The sequence below is a fragment of the Eriocheir sinensis genome, chromosome 23 (genome assembly GCF_024679095.1).
Source record: "Eriocheir sinensis breed Jianghai 21 chromosome 23, ASM2467909v1, whole genome shotgun sequence".
Classification (NCBI taxonomy): domain Eukaryota; kingdom Metazoa; phylum Arthropoda; class Malacostraca; order Decapoda; family Varunidae; genus Eriocheir; species Eriocheir sinensis.
The window spans coordinates 16791827-16806754 of NC_066531.1; the positions used below are offsets into that span (position 1 = coordinate 16791827).

General features: G+C 44.7%; 1 protein-coding gene across 15 annotated transcripts in view; it reads right to left on the reverse strand.

Annotated features, from left to right (window-relative positions):
- Positions 1–14928, reverse strand: part of LOC127002513 (uncharacterized) — a 126268-nt gene that overhangs the window by 43549 nt on the left and 67791 nt on the right. For 4 of the 15 annotated variants that reach the window (XM_050868576.1, XM_050868582.1, XM_050868577.1 and 1 more), the window contains one exon: positions 12803–12915. The exons of 8 other annotated variants lie outside the window; for them this stretch is intronic. In XM_050868576.1, coding sequence (XP_050724533.1) covers positions 12803–12915 — 113 coding nt within the window. Of the gene's footprint in view, positions 1–12187; positions 12448–12802; positions 12916–14928 lie in introns of those variants that run through there. 3 more of the 15 variants (XR_007756306.1, XM_050868573.1, XM_050868579.1) reach the window with 1 other exon arrangement.

Consider the following 14928-nt stretch of genomic DNA (forward strand, 5'->3'; position numbering starts at 1 on the left):
ATAAACATTTCCCGCAATGTTGCTGCCACTCCATCAAAAGTTGTTTTGCGCAGACTCTGCTTCTTGTAGAGCTTATCTTGTGGGTCCCACAAGTGTCGATGCTGTCTCACTTCCTCTGGCAATGCCACCTCGGCCTCCCGGCTCCAAATATTGTTATCTGCATCTGTCATTTCTTGTTTTATTGGCGCCGACATGTTGTTTACCTGGCCGCCAGTCGGCAATACAAGACGGACACGCTCAGCTGCAGAGAACTTGCCGCGAGAAGAGCTCCCAGACCCAGACCCAGACCAAAAATGCTGCCGCGCCTGTATTGCCAGCCGCGAATTGCCAGGTGTAAAGCCGCCTTTAGAGGTGAGGTTCGTGATTTAAATGAGAAGAGATCGCAAGAAGAGAAGAGGGAGTTTTTTTGGAGAGTAATGGATATGAAAGTGAGAAAGTAGTTCATAGGGTCGAGAGGAAGAAGGGAATAAAACTAACAGAAAAGGAGAAAGGGTGGAAAGTGACATATACGAATATTAATGGAATAGTTTCATCGTAGATATAATTAACGACTATTTGAGAGACGAAGAACCTGATATTGTGGGGCTGACGGAAACTAAGTTGTGACTCAATTGAGGTGGTGGGGATTGGAGAAGGTGCAAACAACATATGGAGGAGAGACAGAAAGATAGAACAGGGAGGAGGTGTGATGTTAATGGTTAAAAAGGCATTAGGGTGGAGGAGGTAATTGAGGGTGAAGGCTTGACAGAGGTGTTGAAAGTGAAAATTGTGGGTGCTGAAGGAAGAAGGAGGCATTATGTAGTAGGGTATGTGCCCCCATGAACAAGCGTATGGGGTTGCGGGAATATAAACAAATGATACAAGAGACGGTGAGTTGCAAGGATGAAATGTTGAGGGCGTGTGAGAGAATACTTATAATGGGTGATTTCAACTGCATGGAGGTGGATTGGGAGGATTGGGAGACGCAGGGAGCAGACGAGTCGTGGGGAGGAAGACTCCTGCGACTGGCAGTGGAACATGTGCTGACTCAGTGGATCAAGGAACATACCAGATTCGGGAAAGAAGGCGAGGCATCAAGACTAGACCTGGTATATATTTAATAAGGCGCCGGAAATAATAGAAAATCTTAACGTAGATTGTCCAATAGCGAAGAGTGACCACGAGGTTGTGGAATTTGAAGTATCAGAAAAGAAAACGATTGACCGAAAAGAAAATCACAAAATTGGGAGAAGCAACAACTGTGACTTTGTTAGCATGAGAACCTTTTTTGAAAATGCAAATTGGAGTGGGCTGTTCAAAGCCAAGAGTACACAGGATAAGTAAGAGGCGTTTTTAAAGCTATACAAGGAAGCCGAAAATAGATATGTCCCCAGGGTAACCAAAAAGGATGTTGGTAAAAAGGAGTGGTTTAACAAGAGATGCGAGATAATTAGAAAGAGAAAAGAGGAAGCTTGGAAAGGATGGAGGAGACGAAGAAGAATTAACTCGTGGAACGATTTCAAACAAGCAAGGAATGAATATACAAAGATTAGAAGAGAAGAAAAAAGGAAATATGAAAAAGATATAATCGACAAGTGAAAAGACCTACCCAAACTATTTTATAGACGTGTGAACGCCAATTAAAGAATAGAGAAAAAAATCGATAAACTGAAAATGGATGAAACCACATATGAGGACCCAGCAAAGATGGCAGAGGTGATGAATAACAGCTTCCATAGAATGTTCACAAAAGAAGAATTTGTACAACCCCCGGGCCAAGAAAAAGGAAGGTTATGTAAGAGATTCAGTTAACGGTGCAGGAGGTCAAAGAAAGTTTGAACAAATTGGATGTAAGAAAGGCGACGGGCCGGATGGATTATCAGGGTGGATCTTGAAAGAATGTAGTGATCAACTTGCAGAGAAACTGCACTCCATAATGAGTGCCTCTCTGAGTGAAGAAAAGGTACCACAAGATTGGAAGAGAGCAAACATAGTACGGTACCGATTTTTAAGGGAGGCAAGAGAGCGGACCAATTAAATTACAGACCGGTATCACTCACTAGTGTGGTTGCGAAGGTATGTGAGAGACTGGTTAATAACAGGTGGCCGGATTTCTTAGAAAGTGAGAAAATTATATCGGATTTCCATCGAGAGAGAGAGAGAGAGAGAGAGAGAGAGAGAGAGAGAGAGAGAGAGAGAGAGAGAGAGAGAGAGAGTGTGTGCACACGTTTACACGTGAATGCTGATGAAGGAGCGGAACATCAAAGTATCGACTCTTGATAATACGCCTCGTCTTCTCTCTGGTGTTATTATTTTGTAGTGGTTTAACATGTGTTACATACACATGCTACATTTATTTCCACCTCTTAATTATGGATAAAGCCTCCCTTACACTTCCTGAATAGCAGTGAACCTCTCCGCTACTCACAGCCGAACACGACGAAAATCGTTTATTCACAACAACACTTGAGTAGCACTACTGCGACGTTGCCGGTTGGAGGGAAGGCTTACCACAGGAACAGGAAGAGGAACTCGTTTCCGCAAATGTACCAGGAACATCAACAGCTCTCTCCTCCTGAATTTTGCAAAATCCAGAAAGTTGAGAATTGCGGGTTCCTGGTACCAGAGACCAGAGCTGCACCGCTGGACTTGATATAGCGATGCCGGAGGTGTAGCTAAGGAGATCGACCACATTCTCGTAAATACTCGTTGGAGGATCCTCCAGAACTGCAGGGTTTACCGGAGTGCTGCGTTCTTTGCAACTGACCATAGGCTTGTTGTTGCAACACTCAAGCTTCATGTTAGGTCAAAAAGAATCTCGAGATGCAACACTACTGTGTTCCATCTCGAGAGGCTGAAGGACCTGGCATGTGCTCAGGAGTATGCAGTGACGGTCTCAAATCGGTTCGATGTGCTCACCACCCTGGAAGACCCTGTAGAACTGTGGAATACCTTCAAACGTAAGACTCTGCAAGATGCCGAGGAGTGCACTGGAGAGCGCCCGAGATCTAGGAGTGCCTTTGCCTCGGTGGAGACGTTGGATAATATTGAGGAGAGTCGCGCTGCCAGACTTGCTGGGAAGCGGGACCAATACAGGGCTCTGTCGCGTAGGACTAGAGCTCTCCTGAGGAGAGACAAGGAGAGGTATGTCAGGAGTCTCGCTGAGGAAGTCGAGGGCCATTTAAATGCGAATGACCCCCGACCTGCTTATCGAGCCGTGAAGATGCTCCGCTCCAAGTCTCCCTCTTATTAGGTGAGCACTATCCGAACAGCTGACGGCTGCCTCGTGTCTTACGTGAATGGACAGAGGGCACGTTGGGCTGAGAACTTTGAGCAGCTGTACATGGTGGACTCTCCACGTCGGCAGCTTCCAGTTGCTGGGTTACAAGTGGTGGATGCTGACCCACCCATTGACGAAAGTTCATCCTCTCTGGTTGAGGTCAAAGAGGCTGTGGTTAAGTTGAGGGGTGGGAAGGCACTTGGCATGCTGTCCGGATCTTCAATCAACCTTAACTTCAGCAACTTCGGTCAAGAGGAGCACCGGGAGGCATCATGGGCCAAGCAAGTCATACATCACGCCAGCCACCATAAATAAAATTAGCTTGCGCCACTAACAGGCTGGGGCCGTCTATAACGCCCCTCAAAAAACCCTACCGGCGCTACAGACAGCACAAAAAAGTGTAGCAAATCTGAGGTATTCCAGTGCAAAACAAGTTCGCGGTCCTCACCTGTGTTTCTGGAGTGACGGGAGGAAATGTTGTGGGCAGCCCGGCGTGGCGATAAATCTCATCAATGTATTTTAGTCTATCCGATCCTGATCTGCGCATGCGCAGAACCCAATGTTTACTATCACAGAGTGTTGATATTAGTTTGTCCAGGCAAGATGGCGGCAATACAGCATGCTAGTTTTTATGAGAGAATGGCCAAATTCCAGGATGACATTCAAGGGTTATCACATTTATCACATTTACCGACATACAAGGGGTTTTGGTTATCACATTTATTACATTTACCGACATACAAGGGGTATAGGTTATTACATTTATTACATTTACCGACATACAAGGGGTATAGGTTATCACATTTATCACATTTACCGACGTACAGGGGGTGCAGGTTATCTCACCAATCACATTTACCGACGTACAAGGGGTGCAGGTTATCTCACTATCACATTTACCGACACAGGGGAAGGTGGGGCAAAACGGCACCCTTAAGGTTTCACTCCAGATTTTGCATCAATTTTGTAGTATATTCAGAGATAGCTGGTGTTTTTGCAATCTTTATTCATCATTAAACAAAATAAACTCTCTTTGGAAGAACTACTTTGGATCCTTTACTCATGAATTAAAAAAATAAAATAGCCACAAGTGGACCATTTTGTACAACGGTCGGGGCAAAACGGACCTCACTTATGGGGCAAAATGGACCTCATATGGACATGCTTGGTAACATGCCAAACATACGTTTTGACAGATAATCACATTAGAAAGATTACTTAACAAAACTAAAATAATCTACTACTATACATTTCAGCGGCGGACAAACGCTGTTTTTCGCAAATATCTCCTAAACGAATCGTTGGATCAGTATGACATTTCAGCACACTACAGTTAACATCCGGACCTAGTTTATGGCTGACATACCACGATACTATATGTGTTATGTGAGGAGTTTACTCGTGGAAAATAACACAAACCCGACGAGTCATGTTGACGCATTCGAAGGAAAGTGTGCCCCCCCCCCAACACCATCCCAAACTATTCCTAACCACAACTACTTCTCCCCCTTCTCGCTCTCATTGTCCTTCCTCTTCTCCCCCTAGCTCCTCGCCTCCCTCATCATTCTTATGTCCCTCCCTATTTCTCCCATCACTGTATTATATATTAGAATGTTATGTAGGTGTATATGTATAGATATGATTATTAACTAAGAGCATGGTACAATTCCATGGAGGCAAGACGTATTTCACGTTGATAATTACTGTACAACACCTGGATGCGCCTCGGCAGTCAATGAGTTATACCCTGCCTCTGCTTGAGTCATAGCCTCGGGCTGGGGAAGGGGGATGGTGTGAGTAGGGGGGTGAAGAGGGAAACGAGGAGGGGGATGCTGCGATATTGGGGTAGGGAAGGAGTGGTCTGGGGGTTGTTCGGGGCGTTGGTGGAGGGGTTAGACGAGTACCCCACACTCGTCCGATTCTGTATAACACCTTAGATATGATGACTGGATTAGGCTTAATATCAGTCAGTAAACTCCTCACATAACACACATTGCAATATGGTATATCAGCCATAAATTAGGTCCGGGTGTTAAAGGTAGTGTACTGAAATATCATACTGATCCAACGAATCGTTTAGGAGATATTTGCGAAAAACAGCGTTTGTCCGCCGCTGAAATGTATAGTAATGCATTTCAGACCCGATGTGACATCGTTTTTCGGGAATATCTTGAAGGCTATTCGTCGGACAGCAATGACATTCTAACACAATGTTATCAACAGCCCGCCGTAATTTATGGTGTTATAGGAGAGAGTCAAATTTATATACTTTATGAGTTTACTCTTACGATTTTAAGCTGTAGTCAGTGAGGACACAAAATCCTGAGCAAAGGTTCGGATAAGTCGCCTTACCCCCCTCCCTCTCCTTCATCACTTCCCTCCTCCTCCCACTAACAAGCGTCCCCCCTCCCCCTCCCACACTCATCCTTCTATCACCCTTCCCAATCCCTCTCCTCCTCCCTCTCTCTCTCTCTCTCTCTCTCTCTCTCTCTCTCTCTCTCTCTCTCTCTCTCTCTCTCTGAATTGCACAACACATTAAAATATATAAATACATTGCACATTACTATGTGTTTGGAGGAGATACGAAGTTTCCAGTTGAGATTTAGAGTTAAGGATAGACCGAGAATATCTAGTGTTGAAGAAGGTGACGGCTGAGTGTTGTTGATGAATAGGGGATTGGTGTCTGAAAGATTGTGTCGAGCTGATAGGTGGAAAAATTGAGTTTTTGAGGCATTGAAGGACACAAGGTTCCTTCTACCCCAATCGAAAATGATAGCAAAGTCTGAGGTTAAGCGTTCTGCAGCCTCCAGTCTGGAGTCGTGTACTTCCTGTTGGGATGGCCTTCTAATGAAAGAAGTTGAATAATGCAAAGTGGAGTCGTCGGCATATGAGTGGACAGGACAGTTTGTTATGGAAAGAAGATCATTGATGAATAACAGGAAGAGAGTGAGTGATAGGACAGAGACTTGTGGAACACCACTGTTGATAGGTTTAGGGGAAGAACAGTGACCGTCTACCACAGCAGAGATAGAACGGGCGGAAAGGAAACTGGAGATAAAGGAACAGAGAGCATGATCGAATCCGAAAGAGGGTAGTTTAGAAAGCAAAGACCTGTGCCAGACTCTATCGAAGGCTTTCGATATGTCTAGCGCAACCGAGAAAGTTTCACCGAAACGGCTAAGAGAGGATGACCAAGAGTCAGTTAAGAGAGCAAGAAGATCGGCAGTAGAATACCCTTGCGGAACCCATACTGGCGATCAGATAGAAGGTTGGAAGTGTAAAGGTGCTTTTGAATATTCCGGTTAAGGATTGATTCAAAAGCTTTAGATAGACATGAAAGTAAAGCTATAGGGCGGTAGTTTTAGGGATTGGAGCGGTGTGCCTTCTTAGGCACAGGCTGTACAAAGGTATACTTCCAGCAGGAAGGGAAGGTAGATGTTGATAGGCAGAGACGAAAGACTTTGACCAGGAAGGGTGACAGCACGGAAGCACAGTTTTTAAGGACAATAGGAGGCACTCCATCAGGTCCATAAGTCTTCTGAGAGTTGAGGCTAGAGAGGGCATATAAAACATCATTATGAAGAAACTTAATAACAGGCATAAAGGAGTCAGAGGGGGTATGAGTAGGAGGAATATGCCCAGAATCGTCCAGGGTGGAGTTGTTACAGAATGTTTGAGCGAAGAGTTCAGCCTTAGAGATAGATGAGACAGAAGTGCTCGTGTAAGGGTTAAGGAGAGGAGGGAAAGAGGAAGAAGTGAAATTGGTGGATATATTTTGGCTAGTTGCCAGAAGCAAGGGAAGAAATAGATAAATCAAGGTGTTGACATTTTCTGTTGATGAAAGAGGTTTTGGTAAGTTGGAGAATAGATTTGGCACGATTCCGGGCTGCAATGTAAAGTTTGTGATTAGTAGGAGTGCGAAGGCTCTGGAACCTTTTGTGAGCTGCCTGTCTATCTTTAATGGCACGAGAACAAGCATGGTTAAACCAAGACTTTTTAGCATGAGGAGTAGAGAAAGAACGTTGGATGTATGCCTCAATTCCAGAGACAATCACCTCTGTGATGCGCTGGGAACACACAGAGGGGTCTCTCTCCTGGAAGCAGTAATAATTCCACGGGAAATCGGAAAAGTACATCCTCAGGACGTCCCACCGAGCTGAGGCAAAATGCCAGAAGCATCGCCTCTTTGGTGGGTCCAGAGGATGAACAGGAGCGACAGGACAGGATACATAAATAAGGTCGTGATCGGAGGAGCCCAACGGAGAGAACAGTTTGACAGAGTAAGCAGAAGGGTTAGAGGTAAGGAAGAGGTTTAGTATGTTGGGCGTGTCTCCAAGACGGTCAGAAATACGTGTAGGGTGCTGAACCAACTGCTCTAGGTCGTTGAGGAGGGCAAGTTGTAGACTTATTCACCAGGCTGGTCAGTGAAAGAGGATGAAAGCCAAAGCTGGTGGTGAACATTGAATCAGTGAAGGAGAGTGGGTCAAGATGTGCTCCACTTTAGAGTTCAAGTAGTCAAAGAATTTTATATAGTTAGTAGAGTTAGGTGAGAGATAAACAGCACAAATGTATTTAGTAGTAGAATGACAATGAAGTCTTAGCCAGATGGTGGAAAATTCTGAAGAGTCAAGGTTGTTGGCATGAGAACAAGTGATGTCGTTGCGCACGTAGACGCAACATCCAGCTTTGGATTGAAATTTAGGATAGAGGTAGTTGGAGGGACAGAGTAGAGATTGTTGTCAGTAGCTGCCGAGACCTGTGTTTCAGTGAGGAAGAGAAGGTGAGGTTTAGAGGAGGAGAGATGGTGCTCCACAGAATGAAAATTAGTATCCTACATATCATGAATATGAAATATAAGTACTTAGCTACAAAATAACATATACAAGAGGTCGTTGTGGTTAATGCTGTCCATATGTTTGTCAACAAGTGATGGACGATGGACTGACGGTGGATCATCCGTGCCGAGCCGCTATTTCGCTGACGTCATTTTGAGGTCATTATTAACGTCGACGGATCCGTCAAAACGGAATAGTGGGAACCTCGACTTGCTCATTTCCCTCACCTCCTTCCTTTTCCTCCATCCCCTCCTTTCCGCCCTTATTTTTTATCGCCCTCACCTTCCTTTACTTCCACCCCTCTCTCCTCTTATCACCTCCTTACTCCTTACCCCCTCCATCCCCTCCTTTACTCCTTTATTCTCTCTCTCCTCCCTTTCACTCCATCCCCTCCTTTCTCTCCCTCTCCCCTCCCTTCTCTTCTCTTCCATCTTCTCTCCTCCCTTACTCTTTCTCTCCCTCTCTTTCCTTTTCCTCATCTCCTCCCTTCCCAGTTCCCACCTCCCTAATCCCTTACATTCTCTCCCTCTCCTCCCTTACTCTTTCTCAGTCACGTTGTTTTGTTTAGAGGTGAGCCGAGTACCGCCCCCCCCCCCGTCCCACTTTGACCCGTTCTATTGTTATATATTTCCATTATTTATATTCCCCTTCCTTCTGTTTCCTCCATTCCTTCTTTCCTCTTCTTTGTTCTTCTGTAATTCTCCTTTATCACACTTCTCATATTACTGTTATTATAATTATTATTATTGTTATTATTATTATTATTGTTATTATTATTATTATTATTATTATTATTATTATTATTATTATTATTATTATTATTATTATATTATCATTATTATCTCTCTCTCATATAGGAGAAGAAGAAAAAGAAAACTATTAAAACAAGGAAAAGAAAAAACGACCTCTAGCTGTGGAAAATTATTATAATTGGTTTCATGAACTTAATTAATATTCCTTCCTTTACTGTTTTCTATTATCATATTACGAGTCTTATCATTTTCTCCACTGCATGAATATTGCACACATGTTTATTGTATTAACTGAAAATCACACAGTATGCGCTAACCACTCTTGCAGGAAGGCTGTTACAGTGGCGGACGACTCAATTCGAGGAAGGAAGGAAGGACGGAGGAGGAGGGAGGGGGGGGAAAGCAATTTATTCTCTTATTTATTCTTTGTTCAAAATCTCATAATAGAAGGGTGTCGATCCAGTGCAGATGTAGCTAACAGATGTGGCGTAGAGGACCTGGAAACAGTTTCTTTTTTCCTTTTTTATATATGACCTAAAGCGCCGGCAGGCTTTTTTTTATTCGGGGTCTAATGGTGGGCCCGAGCCCGTTATGGCGCAGACAATTGTTTATAGTGGCGCAATTATTATTGGCTCATGCTGTCCCCCGGAGATCTTTCTTGACTTCACTTGCATAGCATCTTCTAGAGTCCGGGTTGGTGGGTAGTCTTCAGGACAGCATGTGAGTAGTCTTAGGCCCCTCGGCGGTGACTGAAGAATCCCAGGTGGTTAGCGGCGGATTCCAACCCTCATCATCATCAAACCTGCGAATGCGGGGCCGGCACGCTAGCCACTCCGCCACCACCTCAGAAACATGGAAACATGGAAATGCAGGCAACATAAAGCCTATTGGCTCATTACGAGGTTGCCGGCTTTGGTGATTTAATCTGCTCGACAGCCACTTGGGGCCTGGGGAGCAGATGAAAGCACCTCGATATTGAGGAGCAGATGAAAGCACCTCGATATTGAGGAGCAGATGAAAGCACCTCGATATTGAGGAGCAGATGAAAGCACCTCGATATTGAGGAGCAGATGAAAGCACCTCAATATTCAGTTTACTCCCGACGCAGCGAAGTGAAGGTCGATTCTATATTTGAAGGAGTTGATAGTATTCGCATTTACTACTTCTGAAGGAAGATGGTTCCAGTGACGGATGACTCGGTTTGAAAAGAAACTCCTTCCGATGGGAAAGACTCCGATGGTTTGGACATCTGAGGAGAGCAGGGGAGGATACAGTGCTGGGAGTTGTGGAGAGATTAGCAAGACAGGGTATCTAGTGCAGCTAGATGTGGCTAAAAGATGTGGAGTAGAGAACCTGGAAACAGTGCTCAGAAGGGAAACTCCTATAGTTCGGACATGTGAAAAGCAGGAGGATACAGTGCTGGGAGTTTTGAAGAGATTGAAAGTAAAAGGAAGGAGACCAGTTGGTAGACCTAGGAAAAGGTGGAGAAGGTGTATACAGGAAGACTTGGCAGTGATGGGATTGGATGAGCATCAGGCAGAAGACAGAGCAGAATAGAGGAGACCAATAAAGCGTCCAACCGCTCAGGAAGAGTGAAAACGGACGTTAAACGAAATTATGATGATGATGATGATATCTCATAATAGAAGAAGAAAATAACAGAACTAAGAACATTAAGTGACCTTGGATACGTTCAGTTCACTCCCGACGCAGTAAAGTTACTGTCAGTGGAAATGGAGTTGATCGTTTCCGCACTGACTACTTCTGCGGGGAGGCTGTTCCAGTGGCGGACGACTCTGTTCGAGGAAGGAAGTATGGAGGAGGGAGGGATGGGGGCGAGAGTTTTTATTCTTTTCGTTAATCTTATTCTCTCGTTCCATCTCATCCTTCCACATGCTACCTGCCACATATACTTCACTACTCTGTTACTTAACTTTACTTTATGATCATTTCACTTTACTTTCAGATTAAATAAGTTAACTTCATCTGCATTGCGCCACGTAGGGCTACAGCAGACGCTTTTAAAATTAGGAACAGCAGACGCTTTTAAAATTAGGAACAGCAATCGCTTTTAAGATTAGGAACAGCAGACGCATTATACATTAGGAACAGCTGACACATTATAAATTAGGAACAGCAGACACATTTAAAATTAGGAAGAGTAATCACTTAAATTAACTTGAGAAACAAACAAAGATTAACATGATCCTGAGGGGAATTAAACCTTACTATTATTTCCGATTGGGGCAAGAAGAACCTGGTGTCCTTCAACGCCTCAAAAACACAGTTTCTCCACCTATCCACTCGACACAATCTTCCAAACAACTATCCCCTATTCTTTGACAACACCCAGCTATCACCTTCCTCAACACTAAACATCCTCGGTCTATCCTTAACTCAAAATCTCAACTGGAAACTTCATATCTCATCTCTTACTAAATCAGCTTCCTCGAGGCTGGGCGTTCTGTACCGTCTCCGCCAGTTCTTCTCCCCTGCACAGTTGCTGTCCATATACAGGGGGCTTGTCCGCCCTCGTATGGAGTATGCATCTCATGTGTGGGGGGGCTCCACTCACACAGCTCTTCTGGACAGAGTGGAGGCAAAGGCTCTTCGTCTCATCAGCTCACCTCCTCATACTGATAGTCTTCTACCTCTTAAATTCCGCCGCAATGTTGCCTCTCTTTCTATCTTCTATCGATATTTCCACGCTGACTGCTCTTCTGAACTTGCTAACTGCATGCCTCCCCCCCTCCCGCGGCCCCGCTGCACTCGACTTTCTACTCATGCTCATCCCTATACTGCCCAAACCCCTTATGCAAGAGTTAACCAGCATCTTCACTCTTTCATCCCTCACGCTGGTAAACTCTGGAACAATCTTCCTTCATCTGTATTTCCTCCTGCCTACGACTTGAACTCTTTCAAGAGGAGGGTATCAGGACACCTCTCCTCCCGAAACTGACCTATCTTTCGGCCACCTCTTTGGATTCTTTTCGGAGCAGAGTGTAGCGGGCCTTTTTTATTTTTTTTTACTTTTTTTGTGCCCTTGATCTGTCTCCTGTGCTGTAAAAAATATATATATATATATATATATATATATAAAATATATATATATATATATATATATATATATATCTATATATATATATATATATATATATATATATACATACATGTCTGTACATCATCAAGACCCCAAGACCCAGACCAGACATTCCTTTTATCCCAATTGGAGATGATAGCAAGGTCTGAGGTTAAGCATTCTGCAGCCTCAGTCTTATAAACTAAAAGAGATTTTTACAATTCCAATAATATGATTAATACTGACAAATGTGTCCTATGCGTAGACTATCATATAACATCGTAGACGCCATGACACCAGGTTGCCAGACCTCGATAATTCACACCTCAGTCTCGGGTGCCGCGACGAAAGCCAAGGCTGCAACACAGAGACGGCCTTGGCACAGCACAACTATAACTCTTCCTCCTCATCTCTCTCCTTTCCCTTCCCTCCTCTTCCTCCTCACTCAGGCTTAGTGATGCGGAAGACGAAGACGAGACCCTCCTTGTCACATAAATAGTTTGGGACGGTGCGCCGCTCCACCTGAAGGAATTATGACCATCATTTCAAATACATGACCTTCTCCCGCTGGCCAGCTCCTGACCATCTCCTTATACCAGTGTCGTGACAGGCGCCCATACAGTGAACAGCCCCGCCAGACAGAAACCTTGATTAGAGTAAATGTTTTCTTGTACCAACGTTGCCAGATAGTTGTACTCAGCCTCTTATATATTTACCAACTTCCGACCCAAAACCGTCTCCTGGGGCTCAGTAACTAAATTCATTTATATCTGTCGTTAAAATAGTTAATTCCTGATGTTTCTTGGCAATAGTTAGGTGTCAAAAAACGGTAAATACTATGCTCTGAGTACGATAATCTGGCAACGGTGCTCCCTACCTTCTTCCACTTCCCGTCCGCCTCCAGCTGGTCCATGTAAGGCTCCAGCTTGTCCTTGTAGGAAGGCACGGTCTGTAGGTGCTCATGGCGCATCACGATGATCACGAAGCCTCCTGGAGTACCGGAGAGGAGGAAATAAGTTAATCATTGGGGCATACGCTAGGGGGCGCGTCGTCTTGCCCACCTTAGGAAGACCGCCTCAAGGTTTATTCCATGCAAATCTGAAGTCTCTATGTAGGCTCTTTCCCATCCTAAACGGCGCCTAAGTTCGCCTGTTTGAAAAGCCTCTAGTAAAAGTTGCTGGGATTACCATGAACTGTTTTGCGATCCTATAGTAGGAGTAGGTAGGAAGACACCTACCGAACGGGCGTGAGCTACTCCCGGTGAGGATATATGGGAAGCGAGGAGGGTGCTGAAGCCCTTCAAAGACCCATCCCATGTCCTTACTAACCGTTTCCCTTATGTCTCATCAACACCAGAGAGCAGTTCAGCATGCTCTCTAAAGACAGTTCCTCTCTTTCTACACCACACTCTATTCATACACCACACACCTTTTCCCAAAATTCAAAATTATAAATGGCGAAAAATAACAATGCCTCGAAGTCCCCGCCTGGGGGGAGGGGGGGGGGACCATAATTTCCCCCAGGGAGGACTCCCATTCTGGCTGCCGACTTGAGAGGTGTCCTGATAACTCTTCGAACCTCCTCCTTATCAATTTTTTGCAACATTCGCGGTCTTCGTTTTAATTTTCATTCTGTGGAACACCATCTCTCCTCCTCTAAACCTCACCTTCTCTTCCTCACCGAAACACAGGTTTCTGAGGCTGCTGACAGCAACCTCTACTTTGTTCCCTCCTACTATCTCTATCCTAAATTTCAATCCAAAGCTGGATACTGCGCCTACGTGCGCAACGACATCACTTGCTCTCGTGCCCACGACCTTGACTCTTCTGAATTTTCCACCATCTGGCTAAGACTTCATTTTCATTCTATTACTAAATATATCTGTGCTGTTTATCTATCACCTAACTCTATAAATATGTAAAATTCTTTGAATATTTGAATTCTAAAGTGGAGCACATCTTGACTCACTCTCCCTTGGCTGAAATCTCCATCATGGGAGATTTCAATGTTCACCACAAGCTTTGGCTTTCATCCTCTTTCACACACCAGCCTGGTGAACAAGCCTACAACTTTGCTCTCCTCAACGACCTAGAGCAGTTGGTTCAGCACCCTCCACGTATGCCCGACCGTCTTGGATAGAGGCCCACCATTCTAGACCTCTTCCTTCCCTCTCATCATTTTACTTACTCGGTCAAACTGTTCTCTCCGTTGGGCTCCTCCGATCATAACCTTATTTCTGTTTCCTGTCCTATCGTTCCTGTACATCCTCTGGACCCACCGAAGAGGCGATGCTTCTGCCATTTTGCTTCAGCTCGGTGGGACGATCTGAGGATGTACTTCCGATTTCCGTGGAATGATTACTGCTTCCAGGAGAGACCCTCTGTGTGTGCCCAGTGCATCTCAGAGGTGATTGTCTCTGGAATGGAGCACATTCCACGTTCTTTCTCTACTCCTCATGCTAAAAAGCCTTGGTTGAATCATGCTTGTTCTCGTGCTGTTAAAGATAGAGGCATCTCACAACGCTAACTATGACCTATACAATTCAGCCCGGAATCGTGCCATATCTATTCTCCGACTTACCAAAACTTCTTTTTATCAATAGAAAATGTCAACACCTTGCTTCTAATTCTTTCCGTGACTTCTGGCATCTAGCCAAAAATATATCCTCCAATTTCACTTCTTCCTCTTTCCCTTCTCTCCTTAACCCTGACGGCAGCATTGCCGTCTCATCTGTCTCTAAGGCTTAACTCTTCGCTCATACTTTCTGTAAGAACTCCACCCTGGAGGATTCTGGGCATATTCCTCCTACTCATCCCCCCTCTGACTCTTTTATGCCCGTTATTAAGATTCTTCCAAATGATGTTTTTTATGCCCTCTCTGGCATCAACTCTCAGAAGGCTTATGGACCTGATGGAGTGCCTCCTATTGTCCTTAAAAACTATTCTTCCGTGCTGACACCCTGCCTGGTCAAACTCTTTCGTCTTTGCCTATCAACATCTGCCT